This window comes from Ovis aries, chromosome 22 (genome assembly GCF_016772045.2).
Source record: "Ovis aries strain OAR_USU_Benz2616 breed Rambouillet chromosome 22, ARS-UI_Ramb_v3.0, whole genome shotgun sequence".
NCBI classification, from domain to species: Eukaryota; Metazoa; Chordata; class Mammalia; order Artiodactyla; family Bovidae; genus Ovis; species Ovis aries.
The window spans coordinates 23,922,036-23,940,415 of NC_056075.1; the positions used below are offsets into that span (position 1 = coordinate 23,922,036).

At 53.8% G+C, this 18,380-nt stretch overlaps 1 protein-coding gene across 5 annotated transcripts in view; it reads right to left on the reverse strand.

Moving 5' to 3' along the window:
- The window catches only part of SH3PXD2A (SH3 and PX domains 2A), a 255,534-nt gene that overhangs the window by 72,910 nt on the left and 164,244 nt on the right, over positions 1-18,380 (reverse strand). For 4 of the 5 annotated variants that reach the window (XM_027960561.3, XM_015103404.4, XM_027960560.3 and 1 more), the window contains one exon: positions 16,057-16,085. In XM_027960561.3, the coding sequence (XP_027816362.1) occupies positions 16,057-16,085 (29 nt within the window). Of the gene's footprint in view, positions 1-16,056; positions 16,248-18,380 lie in introns of those variants that run through there. The other variant, XM_042238536.2, reaches the window with a different exon arrangement.

Consider the following 18,380-nt stretch of genomic DNA (forward strand, 5'->3'; position numbering starts at 1 on the left):
AAGCACGGGGCATGTAACTGGGAATCTGCACAGCTGGTTTTGCTGGCTGTGTGACCTTGGGCAAGTGGCCTGACTTCTCTGGGCCAATCTGTAAAATCAGGCATTTGGGGCCCACTGATCTCCAAGATACTGGTTTCATGTTCTAAGCTCTTCCAGTAGAAACCCGCTAGGCTCCATAACACAAGTGCACCACAGCTGAAACAAATCTTTCCAGAGAATCAGACTGCCTTTCCTGGGAAAACCACTTGAACACATGCTCAGTATATGAAACTCCAGTGAAGCAGGCCAACAGTTCAGGTGGCACATAGGACAAAGAGGAACTGGAGCAAGAATTTTTAAAAAATCTTGGTTCTTGTGCTTTCTCTGCCACTTTAGCTCACTGATTCTGGGCATTTAGCAAATCTCCAAGCCCCCTTTCCTTCTGTGAAATGGTGATAAAAATATCTACTTCGTCGTCTTCTTTCCAGGGTTGCTTTAAGAGCAAAGTGGCCTAGTGCCCCTGAAAGGTTCCGGAGCAGGAGGAATTAGGCCTCTGGATACAGAAGGGGAGTGGGCGATAGGGACAAAGCGGGTGATGAAAGCAGCGTGTGCCTGGGAGACAGGAAACGTGGAGACAGGGTCCCTCCTGAGGTCACCCCACAGGAGGCGGGGTCCCTGCCACAGCCACCCCTCCTGGCTTACTGGCAGCAAGAATCCAGGCCCAGAGGAAACCAGGTCAGCAAGTCCTGACACTTAGGTGCTGAACCTGACTCGGGTCAAGTCCAGGTGGTTATGAGAAGTCAAAGAACAATACCTCAGGGGCCCCCAACTTTAAGGATGTTCCCCTCAAACACATATAAGCAAACGGACTACATTTTAAACACCTGGGTAGACTTCAGTTAGGAAAAGGACTCCCGTTGGTTTGTAATAAGGTTTCTTTTAATGTTGAGTAACTCCAGAGCAGTGAGATTTGGGTTCCGTTTAACCAAATCTAGTCTCCAACCATACTTCCAGGAATCCTCCCCTGGTGTAGAGCAAGTTCCACCCATCCAAACTAATAAATCCAGAGTGGGCTGTGAGCCCAGGTGGGAGAGACACAGAACAGCCAGCAGCACAAACTCCTTGGAGAATGAAAGCAACCAGGGGCTGAGGGGGACCAGGGCAGGGTCACCCGCCTTATCGGCTTACATGGCCCCCGCCCTGGGCTCCCGGGACGGGAGGAGGAGCTGGACCCCTGCCGGGAGTGAGCACTCCACTGTCTTCTCTGTGTCCTTCCCTTCTGCAGTATCTCAGCGTACTTGAACACCCAAGACCTCTCTCTTCGGGAATTCTATTGTTCCTACCTCACTGCAACCCCGAATGGATTTCTAAATATCTGTGGTATTCGAGTCTTTTCTCTGCTTTTGTACAAGGGAACTATACACAGGGCTAGATTTCTAAAGTTGCCTATGGATGCCACATGCTTCTTTTCCCTTTTTGACTAGGCCACCAGGGAACTCAGCCACTGCTTTCAGGCCATCAACTAATTGTCCTTAGTCGCTCAGTCAGGTCCGACTCTTTGTGACACTGAGGCCAGCCAGGCTCCTCTGTCCATGGGATTTCCCAGGCAAGAATACTGGAGCGGGTTGCCATTTCCTCTTCCAGGGGATCTTCCTGACACGGGGATTGAACCTGGGTCCCCTATATCTCCTGTATTGCAGGCAGACTCTTTACTCTCTGAGCCATACTAGTCCTATAATTTAATAGTAGAAGGAGAAGGAACTACTTTTTCGCTAGGAGACCATATATCCCTGTTGCAGGCAGTGCCCTGTCGTAGGCATGAAGTAACTCAAATCTTTTCCAGAGCCCTCCAGGGCTAACGGGCCTTCACAAAGAAGTAGCAGCTTGACCTACATGATATATGGGGCCTGAAATAGGTCATCATGCTCAGAGCAGCGGAAACAGGCACGACAGTGTAAGTGGCATGAATGGCATCCGGAAAAAGCATGGCATGAATTGAGATGGCCAAGACAGAGAGCAAGTAATAGCGCAAACAGTCCCAAGTCACAAAGGTACAAGTTGGGGACAGTTTAGTGTAAGGTGTGTGAGCTCCTGCCCACAGGGGATACCTTTCTGCAGCTTGCTCCAGGGTGAGCAGCAGCCTCCAGCTCGTCATCAGTGCTTAACAGTATGAAAAGATCATACCCTTGGACTGGAGGGGTAAGGGATCAGTGCTGCTACAGTCACAGCCCAGCCCCTTGGCCCTGCCTCTGATGCCCGTAACCTCTGAGGCCGGGCTGGCTTCAGGGCAGTGTGACGTGTGACCCGCCCTGTGCTTGCTTTAACACTCTTCTGTCCCCAGTTTGAGATGTTTAATAATTTATGAACAAGAGGCCCCATAAATTATGTTGCTGGTCCTGCCCAAGGTCTGAGGGTTCTGAGCCAAAGAATTCTGAACTAAACAAACAAGGCTGGAAGGAGCATGTAGGGACTTAGGACCAGAGAGAAGGGTGCCTAAAATCACACAGCAAGTGAGCAGCAGGGCTGAGGCTAGAACAAACATACTATTTCCCACTTCTGTAACACGCAAGACCATTTGACGGGCACTATCTAGTTTAATCCTGACGACAATCTGTACTTCACAAACATAGAAAGTGAGGCTCAAGAAAGTTAAGGTTTTCCCCAAGGCCCCACAGCAAAGAAGTGATGGGTCCGACTGGAGCCCAGGCAAGCTGGCGGGAACGGGGAACAAAGGGGTATAAAAACGGGGGACCTCATTCTCTGGTTCCACCACCCTGGCCATTGGCCAAGGGAGGCTCGTTTATTTCTGTTGGGCTTCCCTTGGTAAACACAGCCATATTTCTCTCATTTTGCTCTCAGTAGGAAGGGGCCTGTCTCTTTCTCTTTCGCCTTTCCCAGAATCCAGAGTCCATGTGGGGGCAGCCCAGCCTGGGGCAGGAATGCACTACTAAACCGCTGGCCACCGAGCCAGGCGGTCAGAGAACAGTCAGTCTCCCGGCTCAGGTGGGGAATGGGGTGGGGGGGTGTGCTGGAGCCATTCCAGAGCCCCGTGGGGACTAAGTCCAAGGACACCCACACAGAGGCCAAGGTTGGGGCCAGCAGAGAGAGCCCAGCCCAAGTGGGTGTGGGCAGAGAGGCCAAGGCAGCTGCCCAGGGGGGCTGCCAGGCAGCCCTGCCTCCTCCTTCCACCCTGCTCTGAAGACCCTCAGCTTCCCGGTTCAAGACAGGTGTTGTGGTCATCAGCTGCACTGTGGGCGGACGGAGGGGCCCTGTGTGGGGAGGTCTCCTACAGCTGCTGCCTGACCCCACAGCCGCCCCTTGGGGTGATGGCCTCCCCCTCAGCTCTCTGGCCCTCACCTCTCCCCACGCCAAGGCACTGGTGTGCATGGAAGACACAAACTCACACTGTTCAGAGTTCCCGGATCCCAGCCACACCCCCACTCCCTGGGGTGGCCTGCCTTGGTGGTCCTCCCCCACTTACTAGGATATCCCCTCTCCAGTTCTCCCACCCACCAGCTCCCCGGGCCAAAGGCGGTGAGAATGAGGCAGTAGCAACAGCAGAAACAGAGGCCCAGAGATGAAGTGAGCGGCTGCTGGGTCTCCAGGCCCCTGCCCAGCAGTCCAGCCCCTCCCCTGGCTCCGTCTCCACAAGAGCCTGGAGAGATAGCATAGACAGCAATGGGCCCAGCACTGACAACCCCATCCCAGGGCCACACAAAAAATGCAACGCCTTCTTTTCTCCAGACTGGACTTCTGCCATCAGATTATCAATGAACCCACTGCCAACTATCTAATGAGCACTTACCACAGCTGGAGGCTCCCGGCTACGACCCACTGACTCTCCAGCCTCAGGGATGGTGCACAGATATTTACAATCAAATACACTCTCCCAGGCGTTCCTGACTGCTTCAGGGGTCATGGAGGTTTGGGGGAGCCTGTTTGGCTCCCTCAGCCACCCGCCTGGCACCACTGAGGCTGCCTGGACCTGACCATTGAACAGGCTAGAGCCAAACACCGCAGGCAGGGCTGGGTGCAGGGGGATCACGCAGTAAGGCTGAGACCTGGAGGCCTTGCATCTGCTGGACCCCACCTCTGGAGCAGGGTTCACAGAGACATCTGGCTGGACACTGTCAGGGGAGGCTGGGGTGGGATGAGTGAGCAGGGACTAGAGGCAGAGTTCACTTGTGGGGTTGAGGATGACCCCCTTTTCAAGGTTTGCAGGCCGCCCGCATCTTGCCCTGGGCAGGGTCTCTGTGTTGTTCACTGTGTCAACTGGCTCTAGAATGTATGGATAGCGCTGTAGTCCTATCAAGCGTCTGAAGAGCAGGTGCTTCGTCAAGATTTGTCTCTAGTCTCTCCAACCAGATCTGAAGTTCCGTCGGGGTCTTAACCCTCTCAGCCTCCTCACAGCACGCTGAACACAGCAGACGGTACCCAGAAAGTCCCCGGTGGCTGATGGAAGGACATCTGTTCAGTGCACCCAGTCCCCGAGGTTTCGTGGGGAAAGTGAGTTCTGGCTGACCCCACTGCTCCAGGGCCTTTTTGATCCCCAGGGCCCTGCACTCCCTCTAGCCTAGGTTTTGGCTGGGGTGGCCCGAGACACATACAGGCATCCTCAGGCTGGGGAAGACCCTGAGCCTAGTTGGTGCCGCACAAGGTAACTCACGGGCAGGCCCCCAAGCCCGGCAGAACATCCCTGGAAGCTGCAGGCTCCCAGCATCTGCTGTAAAGCCCTTCAAAGAGATTTAAAAAAATTATCCATGAGCAATATGGTCTATGGCAAGATGGATGTTGCAGGAAATGGGAGTCTGAGCAAAAACAACTGGCTTATCTATGATGTCTGGTGGGAGCAGGGCTCAGCAGAGCTCGGCACAGCCTCCCAGGGTGTGTGCCTGCAGCCTTAGGCCTCTCCTCACCCCCATCCCGCTCCTGCTCTGCGTGGGTCTGGACCAATCCCCCGAGCTTTCAGATGCCACGTAAACAGAGAAGGCTATGTGTGTGCACACGAATGCATGCATGCTTTCTCTTTCTCATACACACACACACACACACACAAGCACACACACATAGTTTGGGAAATCCCCACATCTGGCTCTCACGTGACTGAGCTGTGCCCAGGAGGCCGCAGCTGGGAGGGTCAGGAGTGTGCAAGCTCTCTGGGGGAGCATGAAGTTAACTCTTTGGCACCACAGCTCTGGGACTCTGAGGGAAAGCCAGGGAGGAGACCAGTGCTCAGAGAGCCCTGGCGTGGCTCACTGCGCAAGTGTGGGAAGGTGGGGTCACTTCTCAGGGTCCCCCTGGTCTTCACCTGTGACTTGAAAGGGCTGCTCTTCCTTTGTCCCTGTCAATCCGAGTCAACCATCAGCTGCCAGGGAGACCCAGTAGATGAAGAGTTCCTCCCCAACAGAGACCCATCTGTCAGTCAGGGATTTAACCCTTCCTAGCACTGGGCACCTGGCTGGGTGTGTTGTGACCCTGGAATCGTATGGAAACGGTGCACGTGGCCCCCAGGAGACCACTGGAAGCCACAGTCCTGCTAACAATAAGGAACAGGTCAGAGGGGCCTTTGGTCTTTGGGGCAAGTTCTCTCCAACTCAGGCACGTGTATTATTTTATAAATCAGAACTTTTTAAGCTTCAACAACTTTAGTGAATGAGTGACCATCTGCAGTGGTTATCTCTGAAACAGCACCACCCAGAAGGTATCGGGGGACACGGAGGACATGCCCCAGTCCAGTGGCAAGGACGTGGAGCGCTCTCACAGCCAATGCTGAGCCTGCCCAGATGCCTCTGCAGGCTGCTCTCCCTCTCCTCCAGGCTGACTCATTGAAAACCTCAGGGAACCAGGGTGGAAGGCCTCACTCGGCACCCCACCCCCAAGCAGATCTATGCCTCCTGGGGGAGGCTCCCTCCATCACCCTGCCCCCCATCGTAGCACTTGGACATCACACCGTAACTGCTGCTTACTTTCCCACCTCCTCGACCCAACCGGGACCCAGACCTCAGGATGCGCACCTCAATATCCCTGGGCTTGGACCACAGGGCCTGGCATAGAGGGGATCCTGAGATGTTCACTGGACAAAATCTACATGACAGCCACAGCCAGTGCTAGGGAGTCAGCTCAAGGTCTGGCAGGAACACCCAATCCTAGGGAGCCTGATACCAGCATCCATCAGGAAACTCACTTCTTATCAATCTAGCTAGCCCTCGAGGGTTCCCCCAGCTCCACCTCTGGCAGAGCTGCCATGAGTGTCGGCGGAGCCCTGGGCTTAGAGCAGAGAGGGCAACCGAGGTCACTGAAGAAGTTGACGAAGGGGCCCTCTTACTCAGAACCCTGTGACCAAATGCCAGTGAGGAACTCACAGAGGGCTCCCAGAGCCACTGGGCTCCAGGCAGGGACGGTGTGTGGCCAGACCATGCGGACCAGGAGGCAGACAAGGAGAAACTGCCTGACCTGGACAGATCCGGGACAGAGGATGTTAAAACCTGCCCTGTTTGCAAGGTCTCCCCAGGGGAGCTGATGCCAACAGAGACAGTCTTAATTTGGTTTCACTAGCTGTCATCACAGAGTTGCAAGGACCTCACCCTCCTGCCTGGAACAGTTATGCACCCAACCCTGACACACTGATCCAACACTCAGGGAGCCTAAGGTGGCCCAGGGCCAAGGGGGAGACCCTGGATAACAGGAAAGGCAGACACCTGCGGGGGGCTTTTCCTACACCACTGTACCCACTAGCCAAATGCAGCATCAGGAGGAAGCATCTTGAAGAGGATGAGCACAGGGAAGTGAAGGGAATTTTTGACATGGCTTGGTTTTCCTGGTACAAGAATGCAGTTCTAATGTTAACAAAATCCATCTTCTTACCAGCTGCTTGGGTCACATGTGTCGATGACAAGATCCAGGGGGCAAAGCAGAAAGAGTTGGGGAAAAACACTTTTTTTTCCTCGCAAAAGTCTAAGTTTCGCTGAAACGCTGGAAAATTTTTCTTTGCCGCCACATTTCAGGACTGACCAATTATAAAAATGTCACGAGCCAACTGAGTTACACACGCCACATTTCTGTTTCTAAACAAAGCAAAGTTCAGAGCAGAAAAAGGTGCTAACACAATAAGTAATGCACATTTCCCCCGAATCTTTGTTTTTCCACTGGCTTTGTCGTTACTGGAAATGTTGCCTCTTTTGTCACATGTTTATAAACCAAAAAGCCCAAGCAGGGATTTGCTGGACCACAATGTAGGCGTCTCTTCCCCTGAAGAAGAAGACCTTGTGGAAACAAAGCTGTCCTCTTAACTGCCCCCGCCCCTCACCCCAGGGACATGACCAAATGCACCTTCCAGGAGCAGCCCCATTGAGTCACAGTCCACCCTGGGGGTCCAAGCCTTCTGCCCCCTCACTCTCTGCCTACCCTGAATATGGCCACCAACCTATATGGATGACCCATCCCAAACTGAACCCAGCCTGGATCTTGGGGTATACCTGGGGAGCCCATCAAAGCTGGCTGGTGTTTCTGGGTGCCATCCCCAGAGCTGCTTATTCAATGGTAGACCTGGGTCTGAGAATCTGTGCTTCAACAAGCAGGCTCAGGACTCTCAGCAACACCCCTGGGCCTTAGCACATGCTGTCCCCTTCCAGACCATCTTCCCATCACTCCAGCAAGAGAAGTCAGCTGACAGGACTGAGGGGCAGAAAGAAGCCGAGCAAGCGGGATGGAGGGGATCAAGGCTACCCACCCGCTAGTTGCCTCACTTCCCAGGTGTGAGATATGTCCTCCCAGGATTCGGGGAGCCCTCCCCTCCCCCACCCCTGCTCCGTGTGTCCAGGCTGGTAGGGCAGTGGGACCACACTGCCTGTGGCCAGACACACACTTTCTCCATCACATCACTGCCACATAGGCTGGCGGTGGAACTGCCAAACCAGTCAGCCTCCTTCATTCCCAGTTAGCTGGCTTTGAACTTCAGGGGTGACATCAGGCTGGGGACCCAGAGCCACACAAATAAAAATTATTTAAAAACACCAGCCCGGGCGAGATGCGTCAGAAGGCAATGCCTTCACGAGACACATTTGCTCTTGGAACAGGCCGTTGGAGGGTGCCAGGAATGTCTTGGCCGTGTTCTCCAAGCAGCCTGGGCCTTTCTCCCTGAGGATGGATGGCTTGGGCGGAAAATAAAGCTTTGGAAAAGGCTTGCTGATATATTCTCCCAGGTTACCTTTCCAGACGCATCTCCTGCCCTCCTCCTCTTCCTAGCCCTTCATGTCTGCCAGGCTAGACAACCTCTTCTTCTCTCAAACTTCTCAAACACATCCCAGACTCAGAGTCCTTGCTCAGACCCAGCTCTTCTAACAGGAGTATCTGGTCCACTCTCTGCTCATACCCACCCCTTCCATCCTCCAGCAAACATCTCCAGCCCCTCCCCTCTTGGCTGGTGCCCCCCACCCCCACCCCAGCCCCTTCTGTTTGACTCCCCTGCATCACAACCCCCCCTGGCCCTCATTCATCAATGAATCCCCGAGCACATCCTGCTTTCACAGTTGAGCTGTGACCTCCATGAGGCCAGGAACCGGTAATCACTTAAAAGAAATGAAAGCCTCCAGGGGAGGACTGAAAGCTGCTGTCATCTGCTTTGTCTCTGCCCTTCTTCCTCTGTGGCTGGTAAGCAGGGTGGGCCAGGGTCTGAGAGAGGCTGGCCCTACTCTGTGTCCTGGGGTGGGGTGGGGGTGCATTCGTCCCAGGGGAAGATGAGGCATCAGAGGCTTTCACAGACTTGCTTTCTCTGCTTCACCCTGGCCCTCCTCACACCCCTGCCTCATTCCAGGATTTGGTGGGAGTGCCATGAGCAGGAAGCCAGGTTCTGCCTGCCCCTCCCCTTGGGAAGGCAGCGGCCCCTCTCTTAGTCACTTCCTCTGTCAAAGGAGGGCAGACTGTTTTTTTATAGTAGTCAGAACCTACAGGCAGGTTTTGCTTTAAGCCAAATACACCTTATTAAAGACCAAATTCATACAAAGAGAAATGAAGGGATACTAGTCACAGCCTGCAAAGGGACCCTTTACCTCATGAAGAATCTCTTGTGCCCAATGGGTCCCCTCTACAGACACTGCAGTGGGGTTGGGGGCTCTCTTGGGGCAGGCCCTCTCCCAGTCTGTGGAACTCCTGCCAGCGGTCTCTGGAGCCCAGTCCTGCTCTCTGTGGATCCCTGGGGTCTCAGGAAGGAAGACGTCAGTGGAAAAAGGTTTGAATCGGAAGAGCCAGATTTGAATCCTGTCTACTTGGCTAGGTGACCTTGGTGACCTGGACCTACCTCCCCTGGTCTATAAAACGGGGATAAGACCACCTGCCCAGGTTATCGGGGGGCTGGCTGGCAACTATGAGATGCTGCACACACAGCCTTCCCACTTTGAAAGGAGTCTCTCCTGCAGGACATAATGCCAAAGTCAGTAGTCCCTCCTGCTTAAGAGCTGCTCCTATTCAGAAATGGCTTAACCCTTGGTGTCTCTTGCACCAGACACTTCCCATGTATTAACTCCTATTCAAGCCTCAGACAACCTGTTGAAGCGCTATCATTATACTCATTTCATAGATGAGCAAATTGAGGCACAGGGAAGTTAAGGACTTGCCCAAGACCACATGGCTGGCAGAGCTGGGACACAGAACTAGGTGTTCCGGCTCCAGAGCCTGTCTTAACTCTACAGAATATTCTGAGACTAAGTTCTATCTCCTAAGAGGCCAGAGCCTCAGCTCACAGAATGAAAATTATGCTTCAAGCCAGGTCCTTTTAAACTCTCAAATCCCCTTCCTTTCTGAACCTATCAATAATTAAAAGAATAATAATGACAGCTGCTATCATTGGGAGCATGCTATGCGCCACCCCCTGCTAATTCAATCCTTACCATTCATAGAGGCAAGCACTATTTTTACCCCCGTTTTCCATATGAAGGCATGAGGTCAGAGGTCAAGCAGCTTGCCAGTCACAGAGCAAACACATGGCAGAGCAGGAGCTCAGACCCTGCCTGACACCAAAACAGAAACTCTGAACTCCAGGTGACACGCTTCTCTGTCGTCAGACTACAATAATACTGATCTCATGAACTTCATCCAATGATGCAACCTGTATGGTACTAAAATGGAAGCTGGGTGAGCTCGCCAAGTTTCCAAGGAAAAGCATAAAGTAAACAGGATTTCACGAGGAGCATCAACTGACCTAAAAGAACAAACTTGCAACACACTTGAGCAACCTCATTTGAATTTAAATGAGCAGCAGCTCATCACAGGACTCCTGGGTGGGATGAGACCTCAGACACAATCCCAGAGGATCCGTGGACGCCGGCGCCCCCTGGTGGAACTTCCTAGCCACCGGAACTGGAGCCATGCAACTTACCAGAAGTAAGTTGCCCCAGCCCATCTTTTCAGGTCTGAAGAGAATGCCCTGCTCTGGGTGGGTGGGTGGCGGGGGGGCTTCGGGGATGGGGGTCTCCTGCAGCAATGCTCACCTGGGGGAGGCCAATCACTGACTGGCCCACCTACTGCTGGGCATGGCACAAAGCCCTCTAACTGCATCACGCCCTCTAAACTGCATTTTCCTGCAGGTGGCCGCTACTCCATTTTCAAGGGCGTGCCCATCACTCGGGCTAGGCTACGATCCCCAGTTATCCAACCACACACTCATGTAGGAATGGCTCGGGAGGTATTATGCAGGGGTGATCAGGTTCAACATTAGCTGGCTTTCACCTGTTACACTTGATACTCTGAGGGGCCCTGGGTCCCTCAGCTGAAATGCTTTAATGAACAGAGCTGAGGTGTTACTGCTGAAGAAATTTCACCTGTGGACTGCAACCCCAGCCTGCTCTTGGGTTTCAGACTTGCCTGACTGGCCTACAATTGCATAAGCCAGTTCCTTGCATGAAATGTAATATACAGTAGCTCCTATGGGTCTGGCTTCTCCAGTTGAATCCGGCCAATACAACAGAAGAGGTGAGGGCATGGAGCTCTGGTGAAGAGATCTGCCCAAGGTCACAGGGCTGCGAATGGGAGCCCAGGCAATCTGGCATAAGCTACCCCCACGGCCCACGTTGCCCTCCGCTGCTGTCCTTGCCCCCTCATCGCTGGTCTCCTCCCCTTGACCATCTCTACTCACTGGTCACAAAGAACCATTCTGAGAGCTAAGGCAGATCATGTCCCCTCTCCTCAGAACGCCTCAGTGGCTCTTCATCTTTCTCACCGTGAAGGCCGAAACCCTTAGAAGGTCTGATGAGGTCTGAGCTGTTGCCCCACTCCCACATCCCTGCTCTCCCCCCTAACCTTGACCTCCCCTCCACTCCCCCCAGCCACAGGCCTCCCGGCCATGCCTTGAGCAGGCAGAGCAGCACGCTCCTACCTCTGGGCCTTTGCACTGGCTGTGCCCTTGGCCTGGATGGCCCCTCCTTGGGTAACCATGCCACTTGCTTGCTTCCCTGTCCAACAGTACATTGTTGCCTGCGCAGTTCATCACTCAGAGCGGACTGCAAACCCCTTGAGGGCAGAAGGGCACATTCCGGTCACCTCAACACTTTACCGGCATACAGCTGGTGCTCAATAAGGGCAGCTGCAGTAGCTAGTCTCCTGCAGTGCTGGGTCCTGCTCCCCCACCTGTGTGCAAGTGCTGTGTCTTGACTTGGCAAAGGCCCGGCTCTCCACCTCTAATCACCAAAACTCCTCCTCTTTCCAGACAACATCCCTGACTTGAGGCCGCAGCGACTCTCCTTCCTGACCTGTAGTGTCATTCATGCACCCAGGCCTTCTTCCATCCACCTGGCATTCAACCAGCAGCAGGGATTCCTGACACCCGTGCGGGCCCTGCAGCAAGGTCTCTGCTTTCAAGGTGGTGGGACACAGATAACACAAGAAAACCCACAAGGTAACGAGAGTGTGGGCAGCGACATGCAGGGAAGAAGCAGGGTGACCTGAGGTGGGCAGCTAGATAGTGGAGTATGGGGCAGCTTCTTTGAGCAGAAATCTTAAGGGGCCAGCCATGTGCAAGAACAGGGAACAGCATTAAGGCCAGGGGGAACAGCAAGCGCACAGACCATGTGAAGAAATGAGCCTGCTGCATTTCAGGAATGGAAGGTGACAGGTGCGAGAGTGCTGGGTGGGAAGGAGGGGGCAGGGGCAAGAGTGGAGCCCGGGGTGGGACGGTAGGCAGGGGCCAGAGCACATACGGCTCTCCGGGATCAGGGGTTCAGAAAGGTACCTTATTTGACCCATATTTGGAGGAGTTCACTCTTCGGCATGGAGAAAGGTGTGGAGGGGCAACGGTGGGAGCAGACAGGCTGAAGAGGACGCTGAGGTCCTCTGAGGGATGAAGAGGGCTTCTAACAGATGTGATGGTGGAGGCGGGAGAAGGGGATGGGTGTGGAGGTCAGGTGGGCAGGTGAGAGGAAGGGAGGAGTCAGGGATGACTTCTTGATGCTGGGCTTGAGCAACAGGGTGGGTGGTGGGAGGAAGAAAGTGTGAGAAGGAGCAGGTTCCATGGAGGGAAGGAGCAGAGATGAATTTGAGGCTACACTGTCTTCTGGGTATCAAAGTCTCCAGTCCTGCCTCCTCTGTGAGCCTGCCCTCTGTCTGAGCACTTTCTTCCTGTTCACCCAGGTCTGCCTCGTAGTCCTGGCTCTGCACTCCATAGGAGATCCCTCCAGGAGATCCTCCGAGGATGAGTTGGGGCTTTGGGGACTACAGTGTGACAAGAGGTGGCCAGGCAACAAGCATTTGTGTTCTTTACACAAACATCACTGACTGGAGTCACCCTGGGAAGCTTCATGAGCTTCATCACAGAGCAGAGTGGAACTCCAAACACGAACTCAGACCCCCACTTTGCCACAGACTCCAGGCAGCCACCCTTGGAGACTTAGCTTCTCATTTGTGAAATGGGAATCCCATGAGCCACCATGCAACATGGCTCTGAGTAGGAAATAAAGAAATAGATATATAAAGTAGCCCGTACATAGTAAAAGGGAAGTTGCTCAGTCATGCCTGACTCTTTGCAACCCCATGAACTGTAGCCTACCACACTCCTCTGTCCATGGGATTTTCCAGGCAAGAGTACTAGAGTGGGTTGCCATTTCCTTCACCAGAGGATCTTCCTGACCCAGGGATCGAACCTGGGTCTCCCGCATTGTAGGCAGACGCTTTACCGTCTGATCCACCAGGGAAGTCCTCCAGTACGTACTAGGTGCTCACTAAATAATAATAGTAGCTAGCACTTCAGGAGAACTGTCCAGGGTGCAGGCAGTGTTCTAGGCAGACTTATATATAGAAGTTGATGTAATTTTCATTATAACCATGAGCTGTGTATTAGTCAGGATTCTCCAGATAAATAAAACAGACTATTGATAGAGAAAGAGAGAGAAAGAAGAGAGGGAGGAATTGGCTCATGTGACTGTGGGGCCTTGATGAGCCCACAATCTGCTGGGGGTAGGCATATAGGCTGGAGACTCAAGGAAAAGCTGCAGTTCAAGTCCAAAGGTGCTGGCAGAATTCCTTCTTGCTTGGGGGAGGTCGGTCTTTCCCTTAAGGCCTTCAACTGATCGGATGAGACCAACCCACATTAGGGAGGGTAATCTGCTTTACTCAAGGTCCACTGATTTAAAAGTTAATCTCATTCAAAAAACATCTTCACAGAAACATCCAGAATAATGCGTGACAAAATATCTGGGCACTGCAGCCCAGTCAAGTTGACCCAGAAAATTAACTCTACAAGGTGGTAAGAATAGTATCCCTAGTTTACAGAAAGGAAGGCAGGCACAGACAGGGTAGGAGGAATGCCCCAGGTCTGAACAGCCAGACTCTAAACTCCTGCCGTCTGGCTCCAGAGCTGACTCTTTTAACCATGACAGTAAGTGGCCATTATGATAAGCACAGCAGCATAAATTAAATTTCTCCATCCATCCTTTTCCTGGCCTGAGAGTGGAAGACAGAGAAACCGGGGAAGCTTTCCCTGGGTGGGGCCCTGCCTTGCTTAGGAAGCAGCACAGACTCTGAGGCTCAGAGATTGAGGGCAGAGCACCTGGGAGGCTATCTGGCCCAGGCCACAACTCTACGGAGGAGGAAACTGAGGCTGAGAGTAGAGAAGGGACTCACCAGGGGGTCCCAGGGCTTCAGAAAGTGATGAAGACAACAATAAATCATGCTTCTCCAGCAGTTATTGTCTCCTAGGGACTTTACTGCGTTAACTTCTTGAATCTTCTACATGTGAGACAGAGAGCATCATTCTCCCCGTTTTTTTAAGGAATGAGGAAACTGAGGCAGAGAGGGCATGAAACTGGTGCCAGAATCTCAGTCCAGGCTCGACCAGCCACTGCATCTCTGAGGTTCGGGGCAAGTTTCTTGGGGACGAGGGGATGTACCTGGGTGCTAAGTCACTTTGGTCATGTCCGACTCTTTGAGACCCTATGGACCGCTAGCCCTCCAGCCTTCTCTGTCCATGGGATTCTCCAGGCATGAATACTAGAATGGGTTGCCATGCCCTCCTCCAGGGGATCTTCCTAACTTAGGGATCGAACCAGTGTCTCTTAAGTCTCCTGCACTGGGAGGCGGGCTCTTTACCACTAGCGCTGCTCCCAGGCTTGCCCCTCCTTCCCAGCTCCCCGACCTGGGGCTCTGGCTACAAGGGACCCGGGAGAAGATGCTGCAGTTCACGTTCATGAGGCAGCCTCAGCCTCCTGTTCACAGAAGAAATGCCCCGGCAGACAGCGGTGCACACCTGGAACACCCCTGCCCAGGTGACAGGCATGTGTGCACGTCTTATCCCACAGCTGGACACAAGCACACACGCCAACCCACAAATGGCTACATGCCAACACACCGGCACACACAGCTAACAAGTGAACACCTGTCAAGCGCACACAACTACGAAACCCCATGTGCACACACACAACCCCCCCCACACCCTCTATATAGGACACATCTTTCCTCATCCCAATTAACATACAAGCAAACACTGAGACACACAAAGCATAGGAAGCCACACACAGAAACACACCATGCAATCACAGCTACCCCAATTCACAGCCCATCTTTCACACAGAGGCATATTCCTCTACTGATCCAGGGTTCAAAGCGCCTGGACACAAGTACCTGCCCACAAGGTGAGCCGCTACTGCGAGCCACCTATTCTTCCACACTTCCCACACCGGCAAGGGCCAGAACCGCCCTCCTCGGCTGTCCACCCCCACAAGTAGGAATAACACAGGTCGTTCCAATCCCTTCCCTCCGGCAACTCCCAGTACACACTCATCCCTAAATACAAGGGACCACCCTCCCCCAATTAACTGCACCCCGCCCAAGTGCAGGCATTTGCCCAGTTCCTCCCCCCACCTCCCCGCGAGAATCCTGACCCCAGCGGACAGCGCCCAGCACACACAGCGCCCAAGGACTTGCCCTGCCGCTCCCTGTCTCCACCCCCTTCGCAAACTCCGGGTGAGCCCTGGCACCTGCTGGGCCAATGCCGGGGCAGGTCAGTGCCCTACCACCCGGTCTCCGAGGGCCACCGCGCAGAGCCCCCACCCCCGCAGCGTGGACCAGGCGCTCACAGTCCGGGGAGGAAGGGCAAGGCTGCTCCTCAGGCATTAGAAACTCACAGTCACTCGGGCACGATCCCTGCCCCCCCCCAACACCCCCCAACGCCCTGCTCCCGGGTCTCACCTTCTCACGGGGAAAACCCAGCATCTCTATTAACCCTTCCGTGGCTGCCGCACCGCGGTAAGGACCCAGGGAGAAATCCCAGCAGTGCCCAGCAGTCGGCCCCGCAGCCCCAGGAGGAGGATCCGCCTGCACACGTAGCGCGGATCTAGGGGGCTTAGGCCCCCCACTCTCAATGCTCCCACTTCCATCAGCACCGGAGAGAACCCGAGGGACGCGGAGGGAGGAGGGGGTGCGAGTACCAGAGGTCTTAGGCGGCAGGAGCTGGGGATGGGGGCAACAGAAAGGGAGCAGGACCACGGGGCAGACGGGCGAGGACAAGCCCCCAGAAAGTCCCCCGCAGGGTCAGAGAGGCGCGTGCACGAAGCGGAAGGGAAGGTTGGAGGGAAGAACGACCGGAGGCTCCCTTACCTGATTTCCTCTTGGAACTGCCGTAGTCTCTGAAAAAGAAGCAACAACACACAGACATGGTTAGGGTCGTGAGGGGGCGCGAGGCTGCTGCGCTGCGGCTGCAGGGCACTCGCGGGCCGGTGCTCATGTGATTCCCGCTGCCGGCGAGCCGCGCGCTCCGCAGCCGCACGCACTGCGCGCCGCGCCAGCCCGCGGGGGCCCCCGCCTGCCCGGCCTCCTCTCCGGGCGCGATCGGCCCGCCCCGCCCCGCCCCGCCCCGCCCCGCCGCCCGCACCCCCGCCCCGCCCCGCCCCCGCTCGGTGGGCCACTCGCGCCCTTTCCCAGGCACCTTCCCCGGTACTCCGATGGGGGAGGACGAGGCAGGTTTCCAAGCACTTTGTTAACAGGGAAACTGAGGCCCCGGGGAGTGGTCGCTAGAACCCAGGCCCTGCAGCCCACCGGGAGCCCGCTCCCCACCCGGGCCAAACCTCCTCTCCCAGTGCTTTGCCCACTCAGCCTTTAAAGTCACGATCGAAATGTTACCTCCTTCACCTGTCTTGCCTGACATCCTCCCCTTGCAGGTGTGACCCTCTGAAGGAAGTCCACCCTCACCCTAGACCCATGGGTCCCTGAGGTCACACTGTGCCTTGTTCCCTCCAACTGCACCCCTTGGCCAGGCAGTGGTGATGGATGAATAGGGACTGTAGGCTTAATGCTGACCAGAAAGGCTCAGGCTGGGAACCGGGGAATTCAACAGCGGGTAGAAAGAGCATACTGCCAGGTATGGTGGCTAAACTTCCAGTGAGCACTGGGTTCAAATCCTGTCGCTAGAAATAACTGCTGGAGGACCAGAGGTATGTAACAGACTGTAGCCTGCCAGCTCCTCTGTTCATGGAATTTACCAGGCAAGAATACTGGAGCAGGTTGCCATTTCCTACTCCAGCTGATCTTCCTGACCCAGGGATCGAACCTGAGTCTCCTGCATAGGCAGGTGGATTCTTACCACTGTGTCACCTGGGAAGTCTGTTAACAGCTTTACCTGCCCTGGTCTGCTCCAGCCTGGAGCCTGCTCTGCCCTCCAGCAAGGAGTTAACCCAGGCTCAGCCACAGGCTCCCTCCCAGTCCTGCCCCCACCGCCTTCCTGCCCCTGCTCCTGCCTTCAGCCCCTCCCTGCACCCTTGCAAAAAAGTAAAATGGCTGTCTTGGGAGGCCTTACAAATAGCTGTGAAAAGAAGAGAGGCGAAAAACAAAGGAGAAAAGGAAAGATATCCCCATTTGAATGCAGAGTTCCAAAGAATAGCAAGGAGAGCTAAGAAAGCCTTCCTCAGTGTTCAGTGCAAAGAAATAGAGGAAAACAATAGAATGGGAAAGACTAGAGATCTCTTCAAGAAAATTGGAGATACCAAGGGAAATTTTCTTGCAAAGATGGGTACAATAAAGGACAGAAATGGTATGGACCTAACAGAAGCAGAAGATACTAAGAAGAGGTGGCAAGAATACAAAGAAGAACTGTACAAAAAAGATCTTCACGACCCAGATGATCACGATGGTGTGATCACTCACCTAGAGCCAGACATCCTGGAATGTGAAGTCAAGTGGGCCTTAGGAAGCATCACTACAAACAAAGCTAATGGAGGTGATGGAAATCCAGTTGAGCTATTTCAAATCCTGAAAGATGATGCTGTGAAAGTTCTGCATTCAATATGCCAAATTTGGAAAACTCAGCAGTGAGTGGCCACAGAACTGGAAAAGGTCAGTTTTCATTCCAATCCCAAAGAAAGGCAATGCCAAAGAATGTTCAAACTACCGCACAATTGCACTTATCTCACACACTAGTAAAGTCATGCTCAAAATTCTCCAAGCCAGACTTCAACAATACGTGAACCATGAACTTCCAGATGTTCAAGCTGGTTTTAGAAAAGGCAGAGGAACCAGGGATCAAATTGCCAACATCCACTGGATCATGGAAAAAGCAAGAGAGTTCCAGAAATACATCTATTTCTGCTTTATTGACTACGCCAAAGCCTTTGACTGTGTGGATCACAATAAACTGTGGAAAATTCTGAAAGAGATGGGAATACCAGACCACCTGACCTGCCTCTTGAGAAATCTGTATACAGCTCAGGAAGCAACAGTTAGAACTGGACATGGAACAACAGACTGGTTCCAAATAGGAAAAGGAGTATGTCAAGGCTGTATATTGTCATCCTGCTTATTTAACTTCTATGCAGAGTACATCATGAGAAACGCTAGGCTGGAAGAAGCACAAGCTGGAATCAAGATTGCTGGGAGAAATATCAATAACCTCAGATATGCAGATGATACCACCCTTATGGCAGAAAGCG